The sequence below is a fragment of the Camelus bactrianus genome, chromosome 10 (genome assembly GCF_048773025.1).
Source record: "Camelus bactrianus isolate YW-2024 breed Bactrian camel chromosome 10, ASM4877302v1, whole genome shotgun sequence".
Classification (NCBI taxonomy): domain Eukaryota; kingdom Metazoa; phylum Chordata; class Mammalia; order Artiodactyla; family Camelidae; genus Camelus; species Camelus bactrianus.
The window spans coordinates 64,420,596-64,439,784 of record NC_133548.1 but is presented as its reverse complement, the minus strand read 5'-3'; the positions used below and the strand labels follow the sequence as shown (position 1 = coordinate 64,439,784).

Here is a 19,189-nt window from a genome sequence, read left to right as displayed (position 1 = left end):
AGTATGTCACCTGAGAGGGCCCTCGAGGGAACTGTCATGTACTCGTCACTTCAATTCATAGTTAAAAGCACAATTTATCATTCTGATGTTACTAAAATGTACGTTTGGGGGAAATTATGGGGAAAGGAGAATCACAAAATTATGAAAAATTATGACCTCTAGTAAATTTGTATTTATGTATATACATATATATGCCTAGAAAAACATATGGGAAGGAGAGAAACCACCATGTTAAAGTGATAGTTTTGTATGGTGAAATTATAAAGAATTTTTGTTAGCATATCTGTACTTTATTTTCCATTTTGAGTAAAAGTGAACTTTTAAAATCAGAAGAAAAAGCTACAGAGAGGGAGACAGTGCACACAAGTGAGGGGGCTGTAGTCTAACAATAACGTAATTTCTTAATGAAGCTCTTAGGAACACGCAATCCAGAGTAGAGGGAAATTCATCAATCTTGCCAGAAATTCTATCTAAAGTTTGAATATAGGGCTATTTTTCATTTTGTGCCCACCTCATTTTTGACACAGTACTAGATTTTTTCTTCAGACCTTATTTAATCCTCATAACATAGCTTATGAAGTTGAGATACCATCCCCACTGGATGGAAGAATAAATTGAGGCTTGAAGAGATTAAATATTTACCTGCTGCTTGGATGCTGCACTGTCACCATTATAGTGCATTACTTTTCCTCTGGCAAAATGTGTATTTTTGGAATACTTTTGTTTTTTATTTGTAATAAGAAAAATACTGTCATATTGTTTTTTATATTAGAAAAAAGCACTTATTTTGTAGGGAAAAATACTAACTTTTGTAGAAAAGGATCCCACTGCCTTAAAACCTTGTGGAATGTTGCCAACTCAAGACGTAACAAATCTGTATTTCATGTTTTGCCACTATAGGAATAAATGTTAAATAAATGTTACTTCATTTATTATCCGTGAAATTAAGCTGGGGCCTCTGTTGCATATAGCATTCTTATTTGATACTTTCCTGGTTTTCTCTGAGAAATCAAATAACATTAACGAAGTACAAAAGAAATTATTGGCTATCAGAAATGCAGAACTTGGAACTATTTAAAAATATTTGCCAACTAAATTCTGCCAATTAAATAATCATGTATGTCTATCCAAACTGTTATTAAAAATAATTGTATTCACATTATGGGTGAGAGTGTCAACTTTGTTAAGTTCACTTCCGCTCTTGAGCATAACATAAAATCGCCATTTGATTAGTCTTTAAATCCTCTAAAACTCTCATTGGACTGGTTGTACCCATTGGGAAATGTACTTTGTCATGCGAACTTGATCCTTAGGTCTGATAACCACCAGTAACTGTGCTGCAAAAACTCAAGAGTTGTTCCCCCTGTAATGCACACCTCTTGGAGAAAAGAGAGTCTGGGGCATAGCTTAGGGAAATGAAAATTCTTTGCTTTAGAAAGTTAAATTAGGCTTTGAAGGGCTAACAATAAAAACCCCTGGGGTGGGGATCTGCAGCTTCAGCCTCTCCATTTGTATGCTTCTTTTGGGAACCCAGCTGCCATACTTGGAGGAAGCAAAAGCAGCCCATGTGGAGAAGCAAGACACTGTCTGTGTGCTGCGAGCTGTGTCCGTGATTGGCATACCATGATCGTAGGGCTCTTCTTTCAGAAGAGAAAAGTCTCGTATCTTTTGGAGATTGCATTCTAGGGAAAAAACAGCAGTATCTGAAGACCTCTTAAGATTATATGAACTCCCTAAAAATATGTTACATAAAATTAAAACTCATGAATACAGACAGGCCTGGTAATCCTTAATGCTGACGCTTAAACTCTGTAATACATTTTTTAATAGAAATATCTGAGAACAACAAGTTCATATGTTGTTTTGTGATGATTTTGAAAAATCATTCACAATATTTATTAAAGATTATTCATTTTAGCAAGATTACTTACAAGACCACCTTCGTTATTCACATAAAATAGCTTATGATAGTCCCTTGATTTATTTGGGGAAAAAAACAAAAGCAAAACAAGCAAACAAACAAAGAAAAAACTAAAGAAAGAAGAAAATCTTGAAACAACATGGATTCTGATGGGAAATGGATTTTTTTTTTAATTTTTAATTTTTTTAGAGTATGGCATGTTTTCTTAACTGGCTCATTGAAAAGAATCTTGGATACATTTAAAATTAAAGTCATTCTGTTATAAAAATTACATAATATATTTATAATATAGATTATCTTCTAATCTTAGCTTTATAACATTTTACCAAAAACTCTTTATCAGTCTATTAATAGACTATAAGTGACACGATTATTTTAAAAAACAATATTTATTTTAAACTAGTAAAAACAATAAAGTAATTTTAAAGCAATTTGGTTATTTTGCTTCTAAAAACTTTCTATTAGCATTTAGAATCTCTCATAACATTATGTATGACCAGAGAATGTTAATGCAAAAAAACTCCCTTAGAGATCATCTTTCTTGTTTTTTATTTTTCAAGTGAGAAAACTGATGCCCCAGAAACTGATGAAGTTCCCTCAGTGCTTGAGAAGGGAAAAGAACTCAGGTTTTTAGTGCCCTTTTACATCACCTTGCCTGTATCGTTCAGTTACATATCATTCTGTTTATTATTGTTTGATGTATGTATGTCTCATTTTACCAGCTAGTTTGTAAGCTCTTCCAGGTAGCTTTTATACTTTGTATATGCTTAAAAGAGCTGTTACATAAGCTGTTTAACAATGAAGAATTCAGTTGGTGCATAATGATTGGATGATTTTTTTTTTTATTTGAATGTGCTTTTGACTTAGAATGCTTAGTGCAGTGCTCTGGTTCCCATTAGATGTCCTTTTAATGCTTAAAAATTAGTAATGCTTAAATCATGTAAACTATTGTAATTATTTTGAGTTAACTAGAAGACTGAATTCCATCTGCTAACACTGAAGCCTTAAGTACAAGCCATTCTTAGTTAAAATGAGTTAAGTTAGTTAAAATAGAATAAGAAACAACAGAAAGTTGCACGAAGAACATCTGTATGTAAGCTCACCTGGAAAATGGGAGGCGCTATCAAGAGAATGGCAAATTAAACAGTCTTTTTGATTGTTAGAAAATATTTCAACAGATCTCGATTGTAACATAATAACAGCTCTTTCTTTCAGTCAAAAACTGCACTGTGAGAATTTTGTTGCCACAACAAATTCAAAAGCTTTAGATGTTATAAAATAATTCTATTCAGTTATAATATGTGTGTGTATGTGTGTTTTAGGACTAGCATGAGTCCAGGATGCCAAGAAACTATTTTAAGGTGGTTACTGTCCAAAAATTGTTACTTAATATCACTAAATGTGTAATAAACTCAGTAATACATGGAAATATGTGAGCAATCAACATTTATCGAGCACCTGATTTGAGTTCATGATTCCAGTTAATCAAGATGGAATGCTTCCTTTATAATCAAACTGATGAAAGAGAAGATAAAGACATGTAAAGCTATGACCAGGTGACTTATAAGTGAGAACCAGAAAGGAGACAACTCCCTTAGGTTTGAATGACTCAGTACAGAGAATGCAGGAACTGAGTTGGGCTTTATAGGATGAGTTAACAGCATTGTAATACATATGAAGATGGGATGTGGCATTCCACATGGAGGTTCAAGGACAAAGGAACAGAAATATGCAAAGGAATACTGGGGAGTCAGCAAATCAGTGTAGCTGAAGTGAACTGTTCACATTGGAAAACAAACATTGGAAAGCTAGGCAGAGCCAGAGTGTTGGAAACCTTACCTTCTTGTGTTTACCATTCTCACCACCATCGCTCCCCTCCCCAATAGCTGGGGGTAAAATAGCCTAAAATGGTATAGGGGTGGTAGAAGTGGAGAGCCTATTAGAGTCACTGGAAGAGACTTTGTGAACAAACAGGTGGTGTGAGAACCTAGTATGAAGTTGTTATTAAATGTTATGATGTTATGCATACTAGGATTTAAATGCAGATTAAAATGAAACACTTGACTCTTGCCAGCAGTTTCATCTCCTTGAAACCCATCTCCTTCTGTATACCTGCCTTATGAACATATATCCCTGGATTATTAGAATAACCTCAACCCAAGCTGCCTCATTCCCTAGATTTCTTTTATACCAGCTGGTGTCACCATTATTCATCCATCCATTCATCCAATTCAGAGCTCTGTGGGGGCGTCCTAGACTTCTCTCACTACCCTCAGATCTGGTCAGTCATTCAATTCTGTTTATTCTGTCTCCTAAATAACTCTCAACATAACTCATTTTCTGGATCCATAGTGCTTAGTCGAGCCAAATGTTCTCTTTCCTAGAAATTATAGTAGCATTCTAACAGGCTTTATTTCTTCCAGCCTTCCCAACCAGAGTCCCATTTTCTAACTTATGTCAGAAATACTTTCTCAAAAGACGAGTATAATCCTTTTAATATCGTCTATTGTTTATATGAAGTCTAAACTCGTTAGTATGACATAGGACATATGGCTCCAGCCTATGTCTCAAGACTTAATTCCCGGAGAAAGTTTCAGGGATCATATGGAAATGGAATGTACTTCCCCACATGTGTTATGTCTTTGCATTTTTCTATTCCTTTTGCCTGGGATGTTGAACCCTCATAGACCTAGCCATCCTTTTCTAGGTAACCTGCTAAATGTCTATTTCTACCTAAAGAATTATCATGTGGAGGTCTCTTTTGACCCAACCCCTTGCAGAGTTCACCGTTCCTATTTTGATCATCTTCATTAGCGCTCCTAACAGGTATTGTAAAGTAATTATTGTACTTTTTATCTTTGCTACTTATCTTAAGTATCTGTCTTACTGTAACGGTGCATCCATATTTATTTTCCTGGCATTTCCTTGAGGTCGCCTATGCTTTGTTAACTTTGTACTCTCAGTTCTTAGCCCAAGACCTTCCAGATAATGACTTTAAAAAAAGAAAAAAATCTGTTGAATAAATTAATAGCTCTTTGTAAAAGTTAGTGTTTAAGCTTAGGAAGGTTTAAATATACATAACATATTTCTTCTTCTTTAATCATATTCCAAAGTATCAAAACTGTATTGTAATAATTGCCATTTATAAAATGCCTGGTTCATGTCAGGGATGTTGCTAGGCACCTTAAAAAAAATTATCATGGAAAATGTCAAGCTACACAAAAGCAGAAAGTGTAATGAGCCTCCAAAACCCATCACCAAATTCAGTATTGGCAAAATTTTGCCCCTCTCACTTCATCAATCTTGTGCTGTTGTTATTGTTGGTGGAGTATTAAATTAAGTCTTAGAACTCATGTCCTTTTGCCCCTGCATATATTAGTATGCATTTCTGAGTAAGGCACATTCTTGGATAGCTGCAATGCCAGGATCACACCCAACAACATTAGCAATAATTGCTTGATATCATCTAATATCCCATCTTATTCGTTTTTCTCCCAATTGTTTAATAGCTTTTTAAATTTAATTTTTTTAATTTTTATGCAATTTTACTCTCCACTTACAGTTATTACAAAATATTGGCCATATTCCCCATATTGTACAATACATCCTTTTTTTTAATTGACGTATACTTGACGTACAGTGTTGTATTAGTTTCAGGTGTACAGCAAAGTGATTCAGTTAGATGTGCATATGTATCTATTCTTTTTCAGATTCTTGTCCATTATAGATTATTACAAGATATTGAGCAGAGCTCCCTGGGCTATACAGTAGATCCTTGTTGGGTTTTACTGTCTCTTTAGAGGTAACTTTTTCTGGATCGGATTCGCCATTACATTTGGTAGTTAGGTCTTCTAAGCCCCTCTTAGGAGTCGTTTGTTCTTTTTGTTGTTGTTGTTCATGCCTTTAACTGGTTGTGGTCAGCTGCCCTCTAGAATAGTTCATACCGTGGATAATTTTCTTTGCTTCCTCATGTTGTCATTGAACTTGTTCCTCTAACCCTCTATTTCCTATGAATTTGAACTTGGGGCTATTAAGTCTTGATTAAATTCAAGTTATTTTTGAATATAGACATTTTCCTTATCCGATTTTGTGGCTGTATGGATGAATTAGATTCCTAGAAGTGGGATTGATGTGTCAAAAATTAGATGCCTAGACATTGTCAAATTGTTATCTAGGAGGGTTGTCTGATTTTTGCACTCCCACAAATTTTTGAGACTGCTTGTTCCTTCATAGTCTTGTCATTAAATACGTTGCCTAACTTGGATTTTTGCCAGCCTGATGTGTGAAATATAATTTTTGCTTTTCTCTTTTTATGAGTTATTTCTTCTGTTAACTGCCCATTCTTTGGTCATCTTTCAATTTGGTTATTGGTTTTTCCCTCTTGATTTTCAGGAGCTCCTTATATAATTGATTATTAGTTCTGGTTTCTGTTAAATTGCAAATAATTTGTCTTCTAATTTTCCTTATGGTGTTTTTGTTACATGCAAAGTTTTTTTTAAGTGTATGCATAGTTGAATGATCAATTTTGTAATGTTTCTAGATTTTGAGCCATAATGAGGGACGTTCCATTGGTTTGTCTATTCATGTGCGAACACAACTCCTTTCATTATAGGATTACTATGTTTTACCCTACAGTAGAGCTAGCACCCCTCCTACATTGCTTTTCTTTTACAGAGTTTTCTTGATTATTCCTGCTTAATTGCTTTACAGTTAAGTTTATTTTTACAAATGAGTAAATGAACATTTCCATAGAAGTTCTATGACTGTGTAGTAATAAGAGTAAAAAATAATCATTGTTCTTAATGGTTTCTTAATACTTTGTCTTCATATGAAGATTAATTGTAGCAAACTTTCTGCAGTTGAAACCATTTATAAGGATGTATGATTGAAAGGAAGAGAGACAAGAGTATATTGGAAACATTTATTTCAACCATTATTTCCCAAAGTGTGGTCTGCAGAACGCTAGTGTTTAGCACAAATCAAAGCAGGGGCATTACACTGAAATAGTAATTATTTCCTTCATCATCCTGTATTCATAATAAAAAAATGTCAGTTTCACTCAAGAATATCCTTGATGAAACAGTAAAAATAATGCACTTTATTTAATCTTGGCCATTGAATACTTATCATTTTAATAATCCCCATTTCAAAATGGAGAATATGTACTAAGCTCTTCTCCACACCAAAGTATGGTGATTGTCTTGAGGAAAAGCAGCTGTGTGACTGAGTTTTGAGCCAAACTAGTCACTTACATTTTACTGAACACCATTTTTATATGAAAAAAATGACTGACTGATAACTATGGTTACTCAGACTTGGGAGTTTGGTCAACAACTTTATAAAAATGAACAAAGCAAACCCATCACTTCTAGGATAACGACTGATAAAATTTGAACTTTGAAGAGAAAAGAATTTTGGAATACTAGTATCCTCTACCATGAGCTTGACCACTTCTCCAAATTTCAAGGTTTTTTTCTGATATAAACAATGGTGACATTAGCACATTTTATTTTTTATAATACGTTAAGTATGTCAACATATGGAAAGCCTGCAAAACTCAGTGATCCAGTATTTTCTAAATGACCAATGGTTAATAATACAAAATCATACTTTGGTAATCAATCCCTTCAAAGTAGAAGATAAACCAATGGATTTTAATGCAACAGAATAAGAAAGTTTTTGATGTGGTTTCAGACTCCACGTTGCAACAAACTTAAAAGCTACCGCTTTTCAAGTCTCAGCGCAGTATCGCAGAATGTCCAAAATTACCTGGAAAGGTTATTAGAATACTCCTCCCTTTTCCAACTACGTATCTTTGTGAGGCTGGATTTTCTTCATGTTGTACAATCACCACAGCATATAGAAAGAGACTGAACACAGAAACAGATATAAGAGCCCAGTTCTCTTTAATTAAGCCAGATACTTGCACAAATGTATAACAATGCTACTCTTCTCAGTAAATTTTTTATTTTGTTTTGGAAATCAGAGTTTCACAAAAATTCATTTGTGTTAACATGTAATAGGTTTATTCTATTTTTATTTCTAAATGAATTAATATTTAAATTTTTCTTTGATTTAATTTCTAATATAATAATTATCGATCGATATCACGTTAACAAAAGCTTTTGAGGTCAATAATTTTTAGCAATATAAAGAGGTTCTGACATCAAAAAGTTGGTGAACCATCTACTCATACAAGCATAACAAGTCATGGTTTTGATTCTGGTTACAGCAGGTTTTCGGTTTACCTGTACACGTTAATGCACAGGTTTGTAGTCCTCTGTGTCTAGATTTAGAGATTGACAAAATAGAGCAGAGATGAAGTCCATGAGACAAATCAGGCCATTTTTTATTCCAGGCAAAAATTAAAACCCAACTGTTCTTTTCAAAACTAGAAACAAACACTTTTGTTCTTTTACGTTGCATTGAAACTGAAGTTTGACATAATTTAATATGGGTTTTCAGATGGCTAAATGCTTATGTTTTCTAAATCTCTAGAAATCAATTGTATTGAATGTTTTTCTTCCCTGATTCCTAAAAGCTGAGCAAGTGACCTGTATTTTGTTAATAATTGTGTTTTGAAAGAGCTGGAAAGTATCCTGTCACTCTGTTCCCTTACAATCACCTATTGGCCCCTTTGATTTTGTTATAACGTGGTGGTAGGTGCTAAGCATAGATGTTTGATTTAAAATGCAACTTCCCCTTCATGTACCAGGTAACTACATTCACAGCATATCTTTTTGTTTCTCCGAAGACTAGCAGCTATCAGCCACATACCAACTGATATTAGACAGTTATGTAACTGTAATTGTCTCTAATAGGAGTCTTACTTTCCAAAAATCCCAATTTTAATTTCTTGTAATCTCACTGAGACCTAATTTTAATAGGCAAAACTTTCTAAAATTAAAGGCAGGTTTTTATTATTGCGCAATTCAGAACATTAAAAGTTGTTTGTACAGAAGTAAAGTACTTCTTCATTCTTTTTTTAGGACCCGGGGAACGATCTTACCATCAGTGGTAGAAAAATATACTGTGTATGTTAACAGGGAAGCACTGAGTTAGGGAGTTATTATGGACTTGCGTTATTTCAGGTGCAAAGACTTACGAGTCCTCTCCTCATTTTCTTGGGTCTTAGCCCCAAATTTTAACAGCATGTTCAACAATTATATTGTGTCATTCTGCATCTCTAAAGAAAGTGCTCAACCCTGAAAAGCTTATATGGGAGCATTTATTGCTTGAGGTCAGTGTCACAGCATGCAATATTATTACTGGTTTTAAAGACAGTAGTACAAAGTATAGAAAACTGCGGGTTCTGCTTGTTTTAACAACGTACAAAGATAAACAAATGGAGCAAAGTGACTATTTGCCTCACAGGGTACCCAGAGAGTACAAAGGAGGTAGTGGGTTGATGTCCAGGGCTGTGCTTGTTAGTTTAATTTATTAGTATTTCTCAGTGAGAATATAGAGAGCTGCCTCGAGTCCACAGGATGCTGTTCCCTGCTGAAGGAAGAGAAGAGGGATGGGACAGCCAGGACCAGACTCCTGTCTCCTCTGTTCAATTCAGCAAATGGATGAGTGTCTACTCTTTTCATGTCGCTGATCCTGCTCTTTAAGGAGCTTATTTATGGTCTGAAGAGGGTGATAAGATAAAGATGGATGTTAACAGCTGTGAGAGAGAGAAACAAAACATAATTGTGAATCTTAAGAAGAATAGATTTAGATTCATAGAAGAGCTTGAGAGTTTGTGGGCGTGGAAAAAGACCAAAGGACGTGGTATTGAGCTGAGTCTTAAAGGAAGAATGAGTAGAATTTCAACAGAGATTAAAAAGGGAGGGCAAAGCCTCAGGAGATGCTGGTTCAAATATATCTAAATTCCATAGTAGACAGAAGAGACCTGCCATGTTACAAATACCCATTTTTAATTTACAGGTGAATCTAACTTAATTGCTTTACGCTACTCTGTGGTATTACACAGAGTGGAAAAAGAGGTGCATTCTTTGCTCCTTGCCTCTCTGGCTGGCACTGGACGTCAGCATGATTTTAGATTTCCTTTCAGCTCAAAGGATTAGCTAGCAGTATGATGCTCATGGTGCAAAGACTACCCAAGGCCCATATTTGTTCTTATTTTTCCCTTTGTAGGTTTGTGTCACTCTGGGGTTGTACAGGGCACTAGTGGTACCTTTTGTTTTTAGAAGTTTGCTATTCCATAATCAGGGTGTAAACAGGAAAACGTGCCTGGAAAAAAAAATTTTTTTAAAGGGAGGGGTTATAGTTCAGTGGTAGAGTGCCTGCTTAGCATGCACAAGGTCCTGGGTTCAATCCCCAGTACCTCAATAAACAAACAAACAAACAAACCTAATTACCTCCCCCCAAAAAAGAAAAAAATTAAAAAAGAAAGGAAAATTTGTCTGAACTTTGAACAGGTTCACCATGTGTTCTAATAAATAAAATTTAAGAGATTTTATCACTAGCCAAGGAGACACTCATTTCGAAACTCAGCTGTACTGCAGTGCAAATTTAACTCATTAACTGCCCTTTGCTGTTTGGATATTCGTTTTTAATTCTTTCAGCGCAAGGTTGAGGTCCGTTCACCCTCGCATACTTAGCAGCGTCTAGTACAACAGCTACTACGGCTGACTTCTGCTAGTAACAGTAGTCCTCAGAGCTACCATTTCTAGAGTTCTCAGTGGGTGAGTTTGTTCATCTTTAGGCCCACAGTTAGTAAAACAAAATTTACCCAACAGTTCCTACCAAACGGCACATGGAGGTCTTTTTGGTTTTTGTTTTTTAAATGAGAGTTGCTTAAGCGTGATCTCTCATTTCTTGAAACTCATTTTTTTAAAAATGAAATAGAAAAGAAATGGCCAGCATGTAAAACCGTACTAAACTTGAAATACTCAAAGATGAGCCAGGCACCCTCCCCGGCTCCCCAGCATCTGACAACTTCGTAGGGGAAAGAGGAGGTAAGGAATTTGATAAATGCAACGCTTTCAGTGGAATGTTTTGAGATTTCAGGTTAAAACTTTTCATCAAGTCGGTGTTGAAGAAAGCTGAAATTCATGCTATTAGTGACAAGATCTTTGCAAGGTTCCTGCAGTGATTATTGGAGCTGTTACAGGAAGGACTTGGGAGCCTTGGTTTTAATAGCTCAGTTAAAAGGGGCGGGGGCAGTCCACAACTAAAGTCTCAGGTCCTTGGAAGGAGACAGGACTCCCCACTTCTGAAGGGGACTTTTGAGTGCTCTTTGGAGTGTCAGTGAATTTCTACCACACTCTAAAGTGCCGGGCTGGGCTCCTGGTGCTCCTGGGGTCCCTGCACCACTCTGGCTCCAAGGAAAAGAAGAGATGTTGGTGTGATTTGCAAGATTCTCGCCCTCGGTGCTATTGCCATTTTCTGCTCCCCAATTTTTTCTCACTAAGTGATCTTCGATCTCAGTTAGCTATTATAATACATATTTTTATTGTATCGAAGGTCAATACATATTTTAATCTAGAGTAGGTCACAATTTTATGAAACAGTCTTTTAGGCTATTTTGAAATGGTGGGGAATAGTGTATATTCCAGGTAATGACAGACATTTAAATTTGAGTTTACTATAAAATTACAAATCTATTACAATTCTAATTTAAAACTAATTCTTTTCTCATTTAGGGAGAGAGAGTTTTTATCTCTGTGTTCCTTCCTCCTTGCCCTTTCCCTCTGAAATATGCAATGTCATCAATTTCTGTAAACACAATTATTCCTGAAATTGTATAAAAGGTGACATCAGCATTATTTCATAGCATAGGGCCACCTGTCCATCTCTGCCCTTTTTGTAGTGGTTTCTGCCAAAGTGGAACATCTAAAAAGAGTAGAAGGAGAATCAACAACTCTAATTTACTACTTGTATTAATAATTGCAATTGGCTTTCTTACAGGCAACTTAAATTTTTTGTTTGGGGCATGTGTTTTATATTTAAGATATTTTGTCATTCTAGTGTGTTTTATAAAAGAATGTTGAGCTATTCAACTATCTTCTAAGGATTTCTTCTAAGATCTTTAAAAATTGAGGGATCAGTATGTTGAGTATTGTTAAATTTCTGCTTTGCCAGAATTTTTTATATGTTGAACAGATTTTTTAAAATCTCTTAAGTGTCTGTATGTAAAGTTAATTACACACATTACTCAATATTATTTTCTCCTATAGACAGAATTCATAAGCAGCTTTTACATTTTAATGGATAGAATATGTATGTTTTTTGCTTTTCCACTTTTTAATGAAATAAACTGAAGAAGAGAAAAGCAAAAATTAAATTGAATGATTTATCTTAAAAGTATTTAGTAGCCTAAAATGCAACAATTAATTCTGTTTGGCAGTTAGCCTTTTAGGGACAAGTAATTTGCTGATTGCCGCTAAAGACTCATAATTTTAAGAATTTCTAAGTTCCATGTATTTTAATTTTCTAGTGGGATTAATTTATATAAAGTGATCTAGTAAACTGCCTAGCAGTTAAGTGTCAAAATAAGCAATTTTCTAAATATAATTCATCTTGATTCTTTCAGTGTTTTGTTTCCCAGCAGATAATTACTTAATAGGTATAATTTCAACTGATGAATTTTAAACATAATGTCGTTAGCTATAATATATCTGAAAAAAGAAACTTGCCTTATGGTAGCATTCTTGAGATCACAACCCTTATAAAACAATCTCTTAGGACACATGGAACTGACACATAAAAAGTCTGAGTTCTTATAATTAGTTTTTCTACTTATTGGAATTATAGGATTTTATGAAAGAAATTTTAAGCAAATTCTGTGACTGTTGTCTAAAATATTTGAAATCAAATCACAATTAAATTTACTATTGCTTAAAATGTCTTTTTTTTTTTTTTTTACCCTTTTTTATTTTTAATACAAGTCAACATTTTAGAGGATTTCCTTTCTTCTTTTTAGGTGGTGATTTGAAAGTTGTCATCAAATTAAGACTCAAAAGAATGATATCTGCCAACTTTTCTGCCATTGTAGTTTAGTTGATTTGTTGGTTTTATTGGTTTTCCAATTTTCACATCCAAATCAATTTTTTTAAATTTCTTTGAAGTTACCTTAATACATGTTTGTTACGCTTATGTTCATTCCTGAATCTTTAACCATTTCGTATCTTTCTATTATCCAAGTAGCTGAAATCAAGACTAATCAATGCTGTGGAGCAGGGCTGTACCACAGAAACTTCGGCAGTGATAGAAAAATCCTAGGTTTGCAGCGTCCAGCTTGGTACCCACTAGCCACTTTTGATGTGGCTAGTGCAATTGAGGCACTTAATTTTTAACTTCTATTTAATGTCAATCAATTTATATTTAAATAGCCACATGTAACGAGTAGCTACAGTGAAAGCAGTGAAAAAAACCCAGCGCTTGTTTTTTGCTTTTGGTTTTTCACAGAAACGAAATGAGATTTATGATTTAAAAGTCATTGCGTAAGACTCACTAGGATGATCAAAGCCATTCAGCCCCAGGATAAGATATTAGCTTTATACTTAACAGGATATTAAGCCTAATATTATTCCTCAGAATTAGTGCAGCTGCAGGTTATTCCTGCTTAGGATGTAGAACAACCCTGGGATTCTATTAGAGTAGCATCTGGTGGGAAAGTATATCTCCTCTATTCTAGTTTGGGGGGGTTTTGTGTTAAAGCAAAATTGACAGAAGAAAAAGAAAAGTGAGATCTTATTTTGTAATGTGCTTTGCAGTTTTTTTTTTTCTTTTCATTTTTGTCTATTATCTCCTCAAAAGCTAAGGCCTAGAATTGACACTATTCTCAGTTGTGAGGGGAAAATATTTCTCAGCATGAGAGAAATTCTTATGGTTGAGAAGGAGCCGTGGAAAGGATGACTGAGAGATTTCCTCAGGAAAAGGCAACGGTAGGGTTTAGGAACAGTTTGGATGCAGACTCCTAGGATGAAAAGTCAAAGCCAGGGTTACTGGTGTGCGTGGTGACTCTGTAACTCATTGAAGAAAGTAAGGAGGAACAGCTGGTTTGAGCTAAGACATTGGTTTTAAACCTGTTGATTTTAAGGTTCCAATATGTCACAGGCAGTTCCAAATGCCCCAAAGCCAGACTGAAGGGCAGAGCAGAGCTGGCTCCTAGCTGGACAGCAGACTTGCAGGAGTCAGTGGCGAGCCTTGCTTGGTTTGTACTTCACCATGTCCTTTTCTCTCCTTTACCTGCTGCACCCTCCTTCCCCCCAATCTGGTGACACTCACCCTTTCAGTAGAGTTTTGTTTGTGTCAAGAAGGCAGAAGGCAAGGATGAGAACACTCACTTGAAAGAATGAATATCCATGAAAGAAATGCAGGGCGTGTCTAGGGAAAGTGTAGAAGTGGTCAAAGAAGTAAGTGGATTGAGTGGTTCAGGGCGAGGAAAGGATTTTTAACTTAATTTGAATTAATTGAAATTTTGTCGCACGTGGCTGATGGCTACCATATAAGGCAACACAGGTTTAGAGACTTTGGAAAAGTTAATAAGGGCATGAATAAAGTAGGAACTCAGGCCTTGGGCATTTTGGATTTGAAATAAAAGCTGAGGAAAGGCATTACAGGAGATCAGAATTCTAGCTTATGTTTGTAACGGGAATCTTTTGGATATGGTGCTATCCTATTTCTTTTATGTTTTATCTTATCAACTTTAAAAACATACAGAGATAGAAAGTAGGTGAGGAATAAACTTTCAGTAAAATGAAGGGGATTTTTGGAAGGAGAAAACATGTTTTTATTATTCATAGATGATATGCCCATATACTTCCCAAATAAAAAGTTCTATGAAGGAGGGAGGGTATATAGCTCAGTGGTAGAGCATGTGCTTAGCATGCACGAGGTCCTGGGTTCAATCCCCAAGACTTCCATAAAAAAAAAAAAAACTATTAAAAACAATAAGAAAACTCAGGAAAGGAGTGTTTTCAAGATACATACTACAACAAAAGCAATGCTTTCCTTTTATGTTAGAATAACCAGTTAGGAATAAAAATGGGAAAGAAAAATAATAATTCCCCATAGATGAGAATGAGAAAGACCTTAAGAGAAATTAAACAAGAAAGGTGGAGGACCTAGTTAAAGGAAAAGCACAAAATTTGATTGAGGAGCTCTAAATAAGACTCGAATAAATGGAGATCTATAAAATGAGTTTTAAGTAGACTTGAAAAGCTGCCTTGATCATTTAAACAATCTTTTCACCTTCATATACATATGCAAAGCAGTCAACTGAGACCACGGTAGAGTTCCCACCAGAAAAGATGCTCCTTTTACAGAAGCAGGAAGTAGGCTGATCCTTTCAACAGCGATGCCATTTTAAAACTATAACCAAAGAAGGGCACAAGCTGGCAAAACATTAAAATGTTAGTTCTTTCTTCTCTTTAGTATGTGATTAGCTCTCTTAGGTGTCCCCTGGGCTATTGCAGTAGCTTCCCAGCTGAGGTTTTGTTCTGTTTTGTTTTTGTGTCTCTGGCCCACGGACTGCATCACTCCCAGAACTGTATTATTAAAACTGCAGATCCAATCCACAGCTCTTCTTAAGAAATTTTACCTCAAATTCATATACAGTTAAGAGTTTCAAACACATTTTTGATGGCTGTTTTTTCACTTTTGAAGTTAGTGGGTTAAGTGAACGTTTTCTCAGCTGATGAAAATAAAACTGGCAAAACATTTTGGTTGGCATATCGGTAGTAGGCAACGAGAAATTTAAAGATGTTTATAACCTAAACCCCAGTAAATCCACATCTGGGAACCTTCCTAAAGAAACTATCCTGAATACCACAAAATATGCCCCCAAGTCTCTTGATACAAAGATATTCTTCATAGCATTATTTATAATAGTGAAAACTGTACATAACTTTAATGGAAAATAACTAAACAGTAATTACTAAAAGGATGTCTTCCTGTATCATTTTGTATTTGCATCTGTTATGCACACATGATATAGTTCTATGAATTTCTGCCAATCTAATACTTACTTCTGTCCCCACTGTGCCTAGCACGTTGTAGATCCTCAACGAACGTTTGCTGAATAAATGAACAAATGAATGTTGGCACAAATGCAATCAAGTTTCAGTTGCCCTTTACCAATTGGTTAAAATTGAGGTGGTCTGTTCTTTTAAGTGTGGTAGTGTGCAGTTCCATTTGCGATGAAAATGTATTTCAGATTTAAACCTCTCCTATTCCAGAGAATACTTTTGTAGGCAAAATAACTATTTCAAACATTTCAAGGGAAATTCAGTTGATAAATGTATCAAATAATAATTTTTATAAATAAAATATACAAGTAATAAACCTAATAAATTGTTCTCGATCTCCAAAGTCCCTTTGTACACTTTGAGTCTATATTTCCTCCCCTTTATTTTCTTGGAGTTTTATGTGTTGTTTTATAAATATAAATAAAAACTTCCACTTATCTCCCTAATGACATTTCCCCCTCCAACCTATTATTTGTCCTCACAATCAGTTCCTCTATCTGCTTTGTTTATTTGAAATGATCAATTGTCAAGAAAATTGTTTTTCACATACTAGGGCATTAGGCTTAGAGAGAGTACTTGAAATTTTACTCACTGTAACTTAGGCTAGCAAAGGGAAGAAATCTGTTATTTTCTTTTAAATTATTTTTCTGGGTAAATCTAGACGATGGTTGTTGGTGTAGACAAGAAATAACATTAGAAATTCTAAATTATTCCTTTCTACCTGGAATCCTCTAATGTGTACCACCGGTAGATTGAGATTTATTTGTCATCACTTTACAAATATAACCTAGACACCTAGTTCATTCTGAAATATTAGCAGTTTAGGATGGTCATTTCTTAACATACTTATTTCAATGGAACCCTGAAAATTGATGAAGACTGTGCGCCGAGCATGAGGGCAGGAATCACATCCGTTTTGTTCGCCCTGTATCCTGAGTCCATCCCAGTCTCTGATTAGGCTCTCAAAAAAATCGCTGAACGCCTGACTGCTTCCTAATGAAGTAAGAGATTTAAATAACTATTTTGTGCTTGGTAGGCTCTTGGATTGTAAGGAACAGAAAAGATTCTGATTACCTTGCAGAGAGAGAAAAAGGGAAGGAGGAAGGGAGGGGGAAGGGAGAGAAAGAAGTGAGGATAAGGCTTTACTTTCTCTTGTGCATCCGTACAAACGCCGATGGGTTTCCTGTAGAAGCAGGTATCTGTTGACGCCAACTCTGCTGCTGCTTCATTGCTTTCTCTGTGCCTCCGCTGCTGAGTGCTATTTTGTGTCTCTTCTCTTTCCAATTATGTTACTCTCCTATAAGTCTAGTACTCTAGACTCTTGCTGGTCCAGCCAATTGCTCTCAACTCTGTTTGTGAATAACTTTTATTTTTTACAGTTTTAATTGTATTTTTATTTAACCTAGTATAGTCAATATATTATCCACGTAACAATGTAAATATTATTAATGAGATTTTTACATTAATTTTTTGTATGAAGTTTTTGATCTTCGATGTGTAGTTTATCCTTACAGGACATCTGGATTTGGACTAGCCATATTTCAAGTACTGAGTACCCACTTCTCAGTAGGTTGTAACCTATGGGTTTTTGTTATGTTGGTTTTATTTTGATCAGGACTACCATACTGGACAGTACAGTTCTAGAGTATATTTTTAACAGTTTTTTAAGGCAAATCAGATCTGTACAAAATACTACAATTTGTTTTTAATTGAAGTATAGTTGATTTACAATATTTCAGATATACTGTGAGGTGATTCAGTTATACATATATTCTTCTTCAGATTCTTTTCCATTATAGGTCATTACAAGGTTTTGAATAGAGTTCCCCGCGCTATAGAGTAGGTCCTTGTTGTTTATCTGTTTTATGTATAATAGTGTGTATCTGTTAGTCCCAAATTCCCAACTTCTCTCTCCCCCTCTTTCCCCTCTGGTAACCAAAAAATGATACAAATGAACTTCTTAACAAAACAGAAATGGACTCACAAACACGGGAGGAATTTTTTCATCGAGGCACTTGTGGGCTGCAAATCCGCTTCTGTGTTGATTGGTCTAGTTGGCTGTGGCCAGGACACAAGGTCACATGAAATAGATATTGCCACCCTCAGATAAGGAACCACCGAGAGCTACTTCCTCATTTTCGCAGTTTCCTGAGGAAGGCTTGGTAGCAAGCTTGATATTAACACTCTTCCAGGAGACATCTGTTCCATGTTCTTCAGTTTCCCACTCAGTCTTTATAATATTTATAAACCATGATATAGTCCTTATTTGTATATTATGGTTTTGAAGGGCTTCTATTTCAGAACTTTAGAGTATTACTTTTATTATAGAAAATTAAATGGCCATTTCTCCTATCTCCTTTCCTGGCTAAGAAGAATTTCAGAGCCTGAAAACCTCCCTCTGACTATTCCTGCTTTTCAACATGCCCACGGGGAAGGAGGCTAGTCCCTGAATGGAATTTTCTTGGCTCACAGATAATCGTACTTAAATGGGGACACCAAAATGCTTTTCAACTAAAACACTTTCACCAAAAAAATTGAAAACTTCAAAAAAATTAACACTCGGGTACACCACTGGCAATCTAGCAGTTGTGAATCCTACACAGAATAACCAGTGGAACACTGAGCACTGTTAAATCTCCATTTCTTAGATTCAATTAACCTCTACTTCTCTGGGTTTTACATTTTTCTTACTTAAAGCTTCCAAACTTTATATTGGCTATGCTTGTTCCTATTTTATTCAGAAAGAAAAATTCAAGTCAGATCATCTCACTGGGGAGTTGCATGTAATCCTCTCAGATTTTAGCTTTCCTTTAGCTTTCGAATTGAGGTCTGACAGTGTCCTAGTTCGCTATCAGATATGATTTTACTATGAAGGCTGGTGGTTTCTGGTCATATCAAATCTGAGCTAAGAATCTGTGGTGCTGTGGAATATGACTGAGGGAAATGACCTCTGGGAGCTTACTGTGGCCCGAGCTTGTGTGTCCCGTTACCTTATCCATACAATGGCCCTTTGGGTTTTTGTTTGATTGGTTTTGTTTTGATCTGAGACCTAACACTTCCTCTGACTTTACATAATTCTATTTATCTATTCTATTTATTTTAGTACCTTAGCAATAAATTTACACCAATTTAACTTTTCTTAGAAAGTCATCATTAATACATAAAACTTTTCTTTTAAAAACAGGATAAAAGAATCAGAGTATCTCAACCCTTGACAAGAGGACCAAGTGCCTTTATTCCAGAGAAGGAAGTAAGTTTATCTGTCTTAATATACATAAAACATGATTTT

The 19,189-nt window shown here is 35.2% G+C and overlaps 1 protein-coding gene across 3 annotated transcripts in view; it reads left to right on the top strand.

The window, feature by feature from the left end:
- The window catches only part of SESN3 (sestrin 3), a 70,293-nt gene that overhangs the window by 22,037 nt on the left and 29,067 nt on the right, over positions 1-19,189 (top strand). For 2 of the 3 annotated variants that reach the window (XM_074372903.1, XM_074372904.1), the window contains exon 2: positions 19,085-19,150. In XM_074372903.1, coding sequence (XP_074229004.1) covers positions 19,085-19,150 — 66 coding nt within the window. Of the gene's footprint in view, positions 1-2,528; positions 2,548-19,084; positions 19,151-19,189 lie in introns of those variants that run through there. The other variant, XM_074372905.1, reaches the window with a different exon arrangement.